The sequence below is a fragment of the Gossypium hirsutum genome, chromosome D07 (genome assembly GCF_007990345.1).
Source record: "Gossypium hirsutum isolate 1008001.06 chromosome D07, Gossypium_hirsutum_v2.1, whole genome shotgun sequence".
Taxonomy (NCBI): Eukaryota; Viridiplantae; Streptophyta; class Magnoliopsida; order Malvales; family Malvaceae; genus Gossypium; species Gossypium hirsutum.
The window spans coordinates 11,226,273-11,237,944 of NC_053443.1; the positions used below are offsets into that span (position 1 = coordinate 11,226,273).

At 32.4% G+C, this 11,672-nt stretch overlaps 2 protein-coding genes across 5 annotated transcripts; one reads left to right on the forward strand and one right to left on the reverse strand.

The window, feature by feature from the left end:
• The first annotated feature begins 296 nt into the window (after positions 1-296).
• On the forward strand, positions 297-2,448 carry LOC107953982 (uncharacterized). 2 transcript variants are annotated; one of them, XM_016889429.2, is made up of 4 exons: positions 297-772; positions 1,065-1,227; positions 1,450-2,085; positions 2,201-2,448. In XM_016889429.2, the coding sequence occupies exons 1-3, from the start codon at positions 335-337 to the stop codon at positions 2,082-2,084; spliced, it is 1,236 nt and encodes a 411-aa protein (XP_016744918.1). In that variant the 5' UTR covers positions 297-334; the 3' UTR covers position 2,085; positions 2,201-2,448. The 2 variants fall into 2 exon arrangements, with proteins under 2 accessions (XP_016744918.1, XP_016744917.1); XM_016889428.2 differs by having other exon boundaries at positions 1,065-2,085.
• Positions 958-9,412, reverse strand: LOC107953980 (uncharacterized). Of its 3 annotated transcripts, none has more exons than XR_005916107.1 (10): positions 8,698-9,400; positions 8,282-8,426; positions 7,906-8,187; positions 7,677-7,824; positions 5,078-6,019; positions 4,737-4,975; positions 4,587-4,660; positions 3,453-3,567; positions 2,661-2,915; positions 958-1,791 (listed from the first exon to the last, which is right to left on the reverse strand). XR_005916107.1 is itself a non-coding variant. In XM_016889427.2 (10 exons), exons 2-10 carry the CDS (start codon positions 8,760-8,762, stop codon positions 2,859-2,861), a joined length of 2,067 nt encoding a protein of 688 aa, XP_016744916.1. In that variant the 5' UTR covers positions 8,763-8,801; positions 8,926-9,400; the 3' UTR covers positions 2,470-2,858. The 3 variants fall into 3 exon arrangements, 2 of the variants coding, with proteins under 2 accessions (XP_016744916.1, XP_040953397.1); XM_016889427.2 differs by lacking the exon at positions 958-1,791 and having other exon boundaries at positions 2,470-2,915; positions 8,698-8,801; positions 8,926-9,400; XM_041097463.1 differs by lacking the exon at positions 958-1,791 and having other exon boundaries at positions 2,470-2,915; positions 8,698-9,412.
• Positions 9,413-11,672: the final 2,260 nt, after the last annotated feature.

An 11,672-nucleotide genomic window follows, 5' to 3' on the forward strand; every position in this document is an offset into this window, starting at 1 on the left:
TTGGAAGCTAAGTTGATGGAAGTAGGGGGAGTGATGGTGGGGAAGAAGAAAAGAGATGGGAAAGCAGTGATAGGGGATGGAAAATGGCAGCTTCATTCCGCCTATAACGAAAAACGAAAAATGGTTAGCGATGACCATTTTGTTATTTTTTAAAAGTTAGAGTGATTAAATTGAAACTTGAGTGACTGTTTTGTCAACTATCCTAAAGTTTAGCGACTGTTGATGAAATTTATCCAATTTACAGCTTGGCGAAATTACCGTACTTTAATTATTTCATGGCCTTTAAAGTCCGGGTCTTGTTTGAAGGAAAGACACAAAACAAATAAACAGGGAAATGGCAGCCGATCAATCTGAGAGACAAAGCGAAGAACAACGTCAGCCGACATTAACACCATCGGTTGAAACAAAGCTGAAAGGCGCATGCTTTAAGTGCAAAAAGCAAGGTCACTGGGCAAAATATTGCCCTTCCAACGACAACCCAACGGCAAAACCTTCATCTCCGCCGCTCGACACCCACCTAATTCCGGTGCTGTGCTGCCATTGCGGTGTGGCTTGCACCATTCAGGTTTCCCGTAGTGACGCTAACTACGGAAAACCATATTATTCTCGTAACTGTACTTGCGATAATGCCACCCGAGGCAGAAATTTCTACAAATGGTGCGATGATGTCAAGGCACCGATGTGTAGTTGCGGCGCCGGTGCTTGTACCGTTAATAACCGGCGAGATGAAAATGGGAAGGAGACCAAGTACTTTACTTGTCGTATTAGAACGGTATGTTGGTCTCCTTTTTTTGCTGTTTTTAAGGTTTAGGGTTCATAATTTTCTTAAAGATTTCACCTTAACTGGAGATCGTAAGGTTATTGCAGACATTTTCTCTTTTAGATAAAAAAGCATTTTTGCCCCAAAAGCACCTCGAAGCAAAAAAAAAAAAAAAAAGTCCATCAGATGAATAGAAATTGTGAAATTCAATTGCTATACTTAAACCAAGATCGATCTGTTACTCGGGTTCGGATGCGAGTGTTAAAAACATTTACTGATAAAAGGGTTGATTCTCTTTATATAGGGACATGGAGCCTGTGGTTTCTTGCAGTTCGAGAGTCCTACGAGTTCACGGCCAAGGTCTTTGGAGATAGACGAAAGACCATCGACAATGAGACTCCGGTGTGGTGGCCTATCAGATATTATCACTCACGAGATGTCTGTTACTGGGAATTTACCAAATGGATGTAGGTATCGTTGGTTGCGTCTTTTTTTTTTTTCTTCTTCTAGTACTTGTTTTATGATGCTGTCCAGTACGGGTTTTTTCGAGTTTTTCATATATCGGGAGGGTTCTTGGAGGATTGAATTCTCTCCGGCACAGATACTTAAAGAAGAGTTGAGACAACTTAGAGATGTTTCCTTTGCTTCGTCCCTTTTAAGCTCAAGTATGATGCCTAGTGTTATCGCAGATGCTGAAGTTGATAAAGTATCGCAAAATGCTCTCGGAAGTGGTACTCAACCATTGTGTGATCCTTTAGGGACTTCAAGCCTCGAAACATCGTTCATTGCTTCAGAGAAAGTCAGAAAGAATCTTCAGAAGGATTACCTCTCTCATTTGGAGCCAATTGAGCCACCTGATCACAATTCCATGTTACAGGCAGTGAATGATACTTTTGGTGCTTCAGTTAGTCCGTTGATTGAATGCAGACCTTTTGTCGAGCATATGGTGGAATCTTTTCGGGGTATATCAATAGTTGCAGGAATGGAGTCAGCTCTCAAAGATAACTGCAATCAGTCAGTGCCTTCCATACCTAAAAATATTGGGAAATCTTTGTATGATATATCTGGGAACAATGCAGAAACATTTGCCACCGTAACAGACACTGGCAATTATCATTTTTGGTCAGTCCATGAAGCGGCTTCTCATATTAAAGACACGCTCTGTCAAATTGAGAAGCTTGAGACTTACCTTCTAAAAACTGCTAAGGATGTCGGACAGTTAAAGAGATGCATGCAGGCTACATATCAAGAGCTGACAAAAGCCTTGAAACTTACACAGGAGAAAGAAGAGCAAATGCATTTTAATATGGACAACATTAAATGAGGTAAGAGCTCTACCTAAACTTATGTTATAAAGCAATGTTACATCGAATCGAGAGATAATTAAAAATGCCGGAAAAAAGTTCTTTTGAGGGTTATATCTACATATGTTTTGAACAGGGACATGGAAGTAAAATGAAAAGATGGAGTAATGCAGATATCCGGCTGGCAGTTATAAAGTACAGAAGAAAGCTTAGGACCTCATTAGATTAGAGGACAGCACTTGTAGGTGTATTATAACGTAAGACTGCTATTATATTTTGGTCAGCAGAAGTATTTTGTATAACCATGTATGTGGGGATTTCAAGTGGATCATTATGTGAAGACTCTCTCTATGATTATCAAGTATGCTGGACCAGTTAATGTTAGCATTAGCATACATCATGAACTGAGCAATCATCACAACATTTACATTAATCATATGAAGATAAAGTGTATATACATAATAATTACAAACTAGAAGCTGACCTTTTAGATATCATAGAGGATTAAAACAAAAAGAAAGCTGAAGTTAATGAAACAGTGAGAATGAGAAATAGACAGCTTCCTAGACACAAAAGGAATAAAAGAATGAAATTACCTCTAAAGAGCTATACGGGTGGTATTTTCTTTTCCCCTCCTTTCCCATGGTTTTTTTTCTCAGTCTTGATATCAGATTGGCTGATGTTAGCTTTCGATTATTCATGTTATTGGTTGTTAAAAGATTTTTGCATCGGAATATTAGCTCTCATCAGAACAAGGATTAGCTTCTTACGTTTTCCGAACTCAAAATGGCTTTTCAAAATGACAATGCCGGAGGACAAGATTTACCATGGACTCTCCTCCTTATCTCTAACTGTAAAAATATAATGAAAATATCAGCTCAAGGAGTAGCAAATACAGAATGATTTAATGAACTATAAGTGTAGCGACAGAAAAATGGTTCATGTCTGCCATATAATGCAAAAGCATGCGGAGAGGAGAGGTAAAAATACCATGGAGGATTTATATTAGGAGTTGAATTATATTTTGTCTCCTCTATTTGATAAACGGTCAAGTCAGTCTATGTACATTAGAATAAATAGCAAGCTGGTCATTCTATTAAAATTTTCATCTATTTCTATTGTTAAAAATTGGTTTATGTACATCAAAATGAGGTACATATGACAGTTGTCTGGCTATTTTGTCAATTACATCAGTTTTTAAAAGTGAAAATAGATGAAATTTTTAACAAATACGATCAACTTATTCTTTTATCTAATATGCATGAATTAATTTATCTAATTTTTTAATAAAAAGAACAAAATACAATTTGATTCTTACATAGTCTCATAGTATTTTTCCGGATACGAGAGCAATAGATTAAACAAAGATCAAGTATATGATCGCTTACGTGGGGGTGCATCATATTTCCATGTGCCGACTTACTACGTCTAGGATCTGAGGTTTGTGATGTTGTGGCTCCACCAAATGGTCTTTGAACAAAATGCCTTGCATGATTATAAATGCTGTATACATTGGAACCAAAATGTTCATGCAAGTAAAAACTTAAAGAATGGGTCTTTTGCAGAATATATAAAAGTAGAAGGAAATGTGATCCCAAACAACTCACAAAAGTAACAATGCAGATTGGTACATCACAAGAATATAGTAAAATCAATAGAAGAAAAATATACCCATTAGTACATAGGCATATGATTCAGAATTCCAAGGCTGGGTTGGTATAATGGAGAGAAAAGTGTGAAGATTGGCAATTTTATTAATGTAACGGTTTAGCTACAAAGTGGGATTAATAAATTTTCCTTTTTTAGTCTTTTTCCATCTTCCATATCATGCAAAGCCTAAAAGTTGGTTTACTGAATACATTTTAGACCGAAATTGGAAAGTAATATTTTAGGGTGATAATTGAATGTAATGAGGGGGCAAATAAGGATATACTCATTCTCATCATAGATGTACACAAAGTTGGTAAAAGTACTATGAGAGCTCTTGTACTAGGAGTGAAATTGCATTTTACTCTCTACTCAAAAAATAAGTAAATTAGTCTCTGTATATTAAATCGGAGAGCAAATTAATCCTTCTGATAAAAATTCCATACCATTTCTACTATTAAAAATTTATCTTTGTATGTTAGCGTAAGGTACACGTGTCACTGTTTGGTTATTTTATAAGCCACACTAGTTTTTAATAGTACAAATGGATGAAATTTTTAACAGAAAAGATTAATTTGTTCTTTGATCTAATGTATAGGGACGAATTTGCCCATGAGGAGGCAAAATGCAATCTGACTCCTAATACAAGGGCTCCATGATACTTTTACCACACAATGTCCATTGATAAAATAGTCTAATAATATTTATGTAGTGAATAACTAATTACCTAACTTGCTGAAACTTGTATAACTAGGTAAATTTAGTTGAAAACATCATTTCAGTTGCCTGGCTCTCTAGTTAAAATCTAAAATAAAGGGTCACGACAAAAAATCAATATGACATAGAAAAGAGGCAGATAGATTAAAATGCAACACCTTAGGCGATGTCTATTGCAGGCTGCAAAGAAGGCAACAAAACCATTTAATATACTTCTGAGAGCACGAAAAACCTGTAAGATCATAGAAAAGGAAATGTAAATAAACATAAAGAAATATATTTATCAAGTTACGTTAATGTCTTCTAACCTGAGAAAAAATGTCATTCCAAAGTGAACGCCACATGGAAATCTCATTACTGTTCATTGCAGATTCAGTAGCAGAAGCAAATTGAATTATGCTTCTAAAAGATTGCCATATATCTCCAACCAAACGAGAGACGAAGAAACAAATAAAAGCCACAAATCTGGCGAATCCAAGGAACAGGCGTATTGGGGCATATATTATTTCCCAAAGAATCCAAAAGACAGGACACAGGACGGAAGTTGCTGTAATAGCATGAAATAAGAATTATTAACATAATTAATATATTAAGCCAATGCCCCTAAATAAGGGAATAGCATAGAAAATTTAATCATCTGATTACCTACCGAGATTTTGAAGAACTAAGCCAATAAAGCAGATAGGCATCAGTAAAGTCTCTATGAGATCCTCCACTAGATTGTAGAGAGCACAAATCACAATCCATATGACTGAAAAGAAGCTTTCACCTACCTCACTGAATAGATTCCAAATTGGCCAAAGGAAGTCCAAAAAGTCCATAAATGGTTCTGCCAGTGGTAGACAAAGAAAAGAGAAAAATGATCGAGTAGCACGCGTAAATGTCAAAAACAGCCTCACAGCCTTCTGACAATTATGTAGAAATAGCATAGTTCCCAAGTACTTGATCCTTGATACCATCTCCCAGGTTTCTATCCAATCAAAAAGTGGCCCACATAAACGAGCAGCAGTTGCCTTAAGAACAGGGACATTTTTGTATAAATCATAAAACCCAATTACAACAGTTATGACTGAAATCAAAACATATAGAGCTCTGGCCAGAGGGCACATCCATGGCCGATAGATATGGCAAAAGCCAGGATATGATTGAAGAAAGAGGACCCAGGATGGAAGACCAGCCTCTAACAAACGAAGTAACCTCAGATCAGGAGTTATTATTTGCTGTAATTTAAATGGAAGATCTCTATCATCAAATCTAAACAAAAGAAGAACATCCCTGTACAGTGTAGCTTCAACTGCATTTTCAGTAGAGTTGTCGGATGAGTTTTCAGTTTGCCTTTGGGTTTCCCCACAATGTAGATCGACTTCAACTCCAGTACTAGTTGCCTTGGTCACATTTTTTCTCTTATAAGGCCCAATTGGAATTTGTGGCTCAAAAGTTTCGCAGTCCCCAGTAGAAGGGTAAACCCTTAAATCGGAAGTGCCAGAATGATCATACGGAAAATTTTCTTCAGTGCTGAAACTATCCTCATATATATTTCCATCATCATTATCCTCATCAAAATCTTCTTCAGTGTCATGGAAGACCTCTCCTGAAATAATCCAGATTAAATACAGTAAGCACATCAAATTGATTGCATTGAGGTGGGGAAGTGAGATAATGTAGCTTCAGGCTTCTAAGAACTATCATGTCTTGAAAGTGCCCAGAAATGAGATATACATTATGGAAGATAAATAGATTGATATGCAGATAACCAATTTAAGGCATCCACTTATTATTGGACCATTTTCCAAATACATGTACCTATTGCAGTGAACAGACATAAGGGTAACTTCAACTACAAAAGGTACGGTGCAAACTGCAAAGGCTTATAGGAAGCTTCTGCATGTGATCAGATCAATGTAATGACTTGTTACCAACAACCTGAGACTTGATGGCACCACACCTCAATTCAACTAAGAAGCATGAAATAATACGTGGTACTGATTTGGAAAGCATAGAATTAGCAGTACCTAATGTATAAGACAACTATAAGAATAGAATATAAATCCTAATAATCAATCATACACATTCAGATGAAATGCCGGCATACAGGTCATTATATCAAAGCAGTTTTTCTGCAATACTGCAGAGAACTGACAGGTTTATGGTGTTCATTCCATAAAAGAACTTGGTAGGCTAAGCCAGAATAACTAGCAATTTCTATTCAATCACATATACAAAGGTAAGAGGATTAGCAAGTTTGATCCAATTAGCTGTCAAAATAACAGCATAAGATTGAAACAGGTGTAATTAAGGATGACTCCTTTCCGGTGTCCCATGCCTTTCTAGCATACTATTACAGGCAAAGTAGAATCACAAGTTTTAGTGCCTGTTTAAGATTCAGAGACTAAAAGGCTCTATAAAGCTCCTGTACAAGAATAAAAAGTTGGCAAACCAGGGCAGCAAATATTGAGGCAAAAGAAAACTAGAAGAAAAAATAAAATTCCAGTCACAATTAAAGATATTCAAATCCAAACTCAAAATTATTTTCTCAACAGCTTTTGGGGACAGGACTGTAACAAACTATTGATACAAAAAATAAAGGATACTGGCAAACCTAACAAAAACACTTTTTAAGAATTAAACAGAAGCTAAAACCACATACCGACAGAGATAGGCTGCAGGGATTAATAGTGCTTGACTTGGTACATGGTCTGGCTTCACACCATGATACAACTCAATATTACTTACGAGCGAAAGATACAATAGAGGGGTGTTCAGGAGCTACACTAAGTTGTTGGCAGCAAAGGAAGTTCTAGGTTCACCTCTCTTTTAACTCATAACAACTAGAATTCTCCATTATTAACAATGTTTCTTTGAGTTCAAAGGGAACAGGAGGTAAACTAGAGGAGATGATGAGAATGAGAGATAATGACTCTCCATTACCTTGTTAGGGAATACAGAGTGTAGTAGAACAAAGTAAAGATTTATGCATTACTGAAATGAAAGTTAGACTTGACTGTGATCGTTTAGTTATATATTTATAAAGTTGATTTGGCCCTCCAACTGTGCTACACCTACTTGACTCTTAACAACACTATAAGGCTCCTGCAAACATGCATCTCCAGTTTGCAATTTCTACATTTATAACAGTTTTGCCAGTTCAAAATGCTATAAATGCTAGTAAAAGGTAATTTGTTGCACCACAAGAATCATATAGATGACTTTTCTCCTTGTATCTTAGAATATGAATGACAAGAACATACCAGTTGTTGAATCCAGGTACTCTTTTAAATGACACAGCTCCAACAATGTTCCAGAAAACCATGAAGATATAGAATTTGCAGCTTGATCGATGCTGTCAAATTCCCATCTTTGCATGGATTTAGCCTCTATGGCCAGAGAGGTATCAGTCTGCAAATGAGAAACGTTAAATAAAAAGACCTCGTTGGTGAACTACAAACAAAAAAAAAGAGCATATCCAAGAGCAAATACCTGAAGCTCATTTAAGTAGTTAATACCTCGGACATTTGACCACGTGACTTCAAATACAATGAAGCCATATAATGTCCGATGCAACTCACTGCTAAGGAGTAAAGATGTTCTCAGTTTCTTAACAGGTAGCAAAACCCTCTGTTCAGACAACATTGCAGCATCAATTGAACAGAACCATCTCTCTAACTTTTTCGAATCTTTAGCATTTGATTCGGAAGAAGCTTCCTTCCCCTCTTTTTTCTCCCTACGACCTTTGGTGTTAGCAAAAGGAGATAACCTGGACTGTAAATACATAATAAATAGCTTAATTCAATTATAATCTTCTTCTTTGAATAAATAGCTTAATTCAATTATAAAAAGAAAAGTGGAGAACAACCTTGGTAACCATTAATTGCCACCACAAGTGAGCTGGCCGTGAATCCAAGTCCCTCAGCCATGGCCTGTTGTCCACCAAAATGTAGAATTTCTTACTTTCAATGGCCAGGTAAAGGCTAAGATCCGAAAGATATGCCTGCAAGTCCCTGCAAACAGACATTACACAACAAAAACTCATAAGACATAAGGAAACCAGAAAACCCAGACAATACAAATCAATTGATTAACTCCAGGACCAGGGAAGAAAATAATCATTTAATCTCATCAGAAAAAGGTAATTAGGGAGGAAATGATAATGCGTTAAGAAGTTTATTCGAAACATTAATGTATGAACTACTAGCTGAAGCCAAAACTTTTAACAAAGCATACAAACAATAAATGTAATATAAAAATTTAATTCAAATTTAATGAATTTACCCGATCTGGAGACTTGTTAAAGGAAAAACAGAGCGTGCATCATCGTGTTTCCCCATCAAAACCATGCTCTAAGCTCTGTTTTAATTTCAAATTACAGCAAATCACTGCCTAACAATTAGCATATCGAGGAAGTTAAAAAAAAAAAAGAACCATAAATTCTCATTAATATCGAAAACAAGCAACAACATTATTTAAATAATAGGAATAAAGATAGAAGGGAAAACAGACATTGATGAAAAGAATTCCAAGAGGAAAGTGAGAGGAAATGAAAGAACAATCACTATTGAGCTTCATAACAGAACAAAAAAAACGAAAAATCAACGAATAAGCGACACGCACATCGAAAATAAAAGATACGAAAAGAATCAGAATTTTGAAAAAAAAATGGTATCAAATGAACAGGTAGAACGAAAAGAAAATTTTCATTTTCACAAATGAAGGATGCGTTTGAAGAATCAAAAAAGAAATCACGTCATTTAATTCGAAAAACAGAAAAATAAAATAATTTAAATCAAATCAAATTAAATTGGTGCTTTATGGATGTGAGCTTTTTGCCTTTGGAGGGAGGAGGTTGAAGAAGAAGGGTAAAATGGGAAATTAGTAGGTCAAATAGGAACTATGAAGAAAACATTGTTTTTTTTTTTAATAATTTATTTATTTTTAATTTTATTTGTAGCCAATAAACCGGGGAAAATAACCGAAACCTGCGCGGTATATGGGATTTGAGGCCTGTAAGCGGGTTTATATAAATATTTATTATTTGCTACGGCTGTTTCTATTCTATTCAATTTGCACTTTTGGGATATTTTAAGATTAATTAATATTTTGACACATTAACTATTTCAATTAATTGCTTTTAAGTGGATAGGATAAATCACGAAATTATATATAATTTGATAAAATTATATACATAAAATTTTAATTTTGATTCAATCATATATATTTAATAAATAAATACATCAATTTATTTTTATATTAGATAAATATAGTTATTTATATATGTAATGTATATATACAAAATGATATTATATCAATAATTGTATTAATAATTTATAAGAATTTTATCAAATTAAAATATCATTTATAAAATTGCACAATTAAAATTCATGAATAATATTTTATATTAAACTAAAGTTCATATACAATTTTGAGATTTATCTATTTAAAAAAATATATTTTTGTTTTTTATTATTTAGTTTAACTTTTACATAAGTTCATTAATTGGATTGTTATCACTTGACTTGTAACCTTAAATTTGGTAATAAATTTTAAGGTGAGTTTGGTTTGTCGAATTTTTGGGATCTTTCGAATAGTTTATATTAATTTTGTTTAGTTTATTTTTAATTTTTTCATATTAATTTTAGATTTTGTAATTTTACAACTAGATTTTAAGTAATTGAGTTTTGTTTTATAACTTTTAGATATTGTAGTAAAATTTCTAATTTTCTTATAAATATTAGATTTTATAACACATGATGTGGGAGAATGAAAATATTTTATATTAAAATATATTAACAAATGATTATTAGTGAAATGACAGGAGTTTTATATATAAATTTATTGGTTTTATGTTTGAATCTAATGTTTGTAATTTATTTTATTTGAAGATTATATAAAAGTGTGAAATGATGGAAAATATTTATATAAAATATTAATTACCCTTTAAAGTAAGAGTATTTTAATATTTTTACAATTGAATTAGTCTTGAATTGACTCGTGACGCCAACTCTATCCGTCAGTTTATGTATAGTATAATTTTCAAAGAGTTCAGTTACCAAACATTCTTACATAATATTTTTATATAGTATTTTATTGTTAATCATAAAAAATAATTATAAATTAAATAAAAATATATTTTAAACTTTATTATAAGAATAATTCAAACATCACGATTTGAATTTGGATATCTTAATATTCTTTTCTTCGTCCCCAATAAATTTTATAATAATATAGATGAACGTAGACCTCGCAAATATATGAATGGTTACAATTATAATAAGATTACGTACCAAATGAAAAGGATTTGGAAATTAAAAAATACTAAATTAATTTTTTAAAGAAGAAAAATTGTCAATTTTTAATGTCATTTTCAGCTTCTTAATTTCATAAGCTTCGAGATTTTTTTTTTGTGCTTTAATTTTCTTTTTCTAAAATTAAGAAGAAACACTTTTTACCAACAATTGGACGATGCATTTTCAAAAGTAGTTTGACAATCATTATCCACAATTGGATACCTTCCAATTGACTTTATAAGATATGTTTCGTATTTTATTATAGATTTCCAACAATTTCGTTAATTATTTTTTAATTAAATAATTAAAATTTAAAAGTTATAACCATATTTTTATTTTTAAAAATCTAGTTCTCTTGCTTCAATTTAAAAATTCATATCTAATTATTAATATTTTAATTTTTTTAATTAATTAATGTGACATTATAAAATTTAAAACAAGCACTCGATAATCATGTAAAAAAATAATATTGTAAAAGACTTGAACATAACAAATATTAATAATATTAACAATTTTTTAATTTTGCATTAACATTTTAATTAGAATAAAATATTTAAATTAACTAATGGCATTATAAAGATTGAGGTACTAAATTATATAAAAAATAAGTATAAAATTAAATATCTCATTTGAGCATAGTATTCAGACCAAAATTAAAATTTAATTATTTTTATATAATTAAAAAGTAAATTGATCAAAATTGAAATTTTACCATTAGTAATGTAAAAAAAACAAAGGATAAGTGTAAAAAAAAAATCTTCTGACTTTTTTTTATATATATAGTAGTATAGACTATAGATTTCGACCTTTTTTATCTTAAAAATTAAATTATAATACATTCATGAAAAAAATATATAACAAATATATTCATTAAAAATGGATGCAAAATAAAAATAAAAATTTAATTGAAACGATAAAATCAATATGTAATATTTTAATTTTGTATATATATCATGTAATAAT

Bases quoted from the DNA above. Each gene is read 5' to 3' on its own strand.
- LOC107953980 (XM_041097463.1), bottom strand. From the start codon at position 8,762: ATGGTTTTGATGGGGAAACACGATGATGCACGCTCTGTTTTTCCTTTA. The intron at 8,188-8,281 runs GTTGTTCTCCAC...ATGTATTTACAG, and splicing joins GGCAATTAATGGTTACCAAG to TCCAGGTTATCTCCTTTTGC. The intron at 3,568-4,586 runs GTGTTGCATTTT...CAATGTATACAG, and splicing joins TGCAATAGACATCGCCTAAG to CATTTATAATCATGCAAGGC.
- LOC107953982 (XM_016889428.2), top strand. From the start codon at position 335: ATGGCAGCCGATCAATCTGAGAGACAAAGCGAAGAACAACGTCAGCCG. The intron at 773-1,064 runs GTATGTTGGTCT...CTCTTTATATAG, and splicing joins TTACTTGTCGTATTAGAACG to GGACATGGAGCCTGTGGTTT.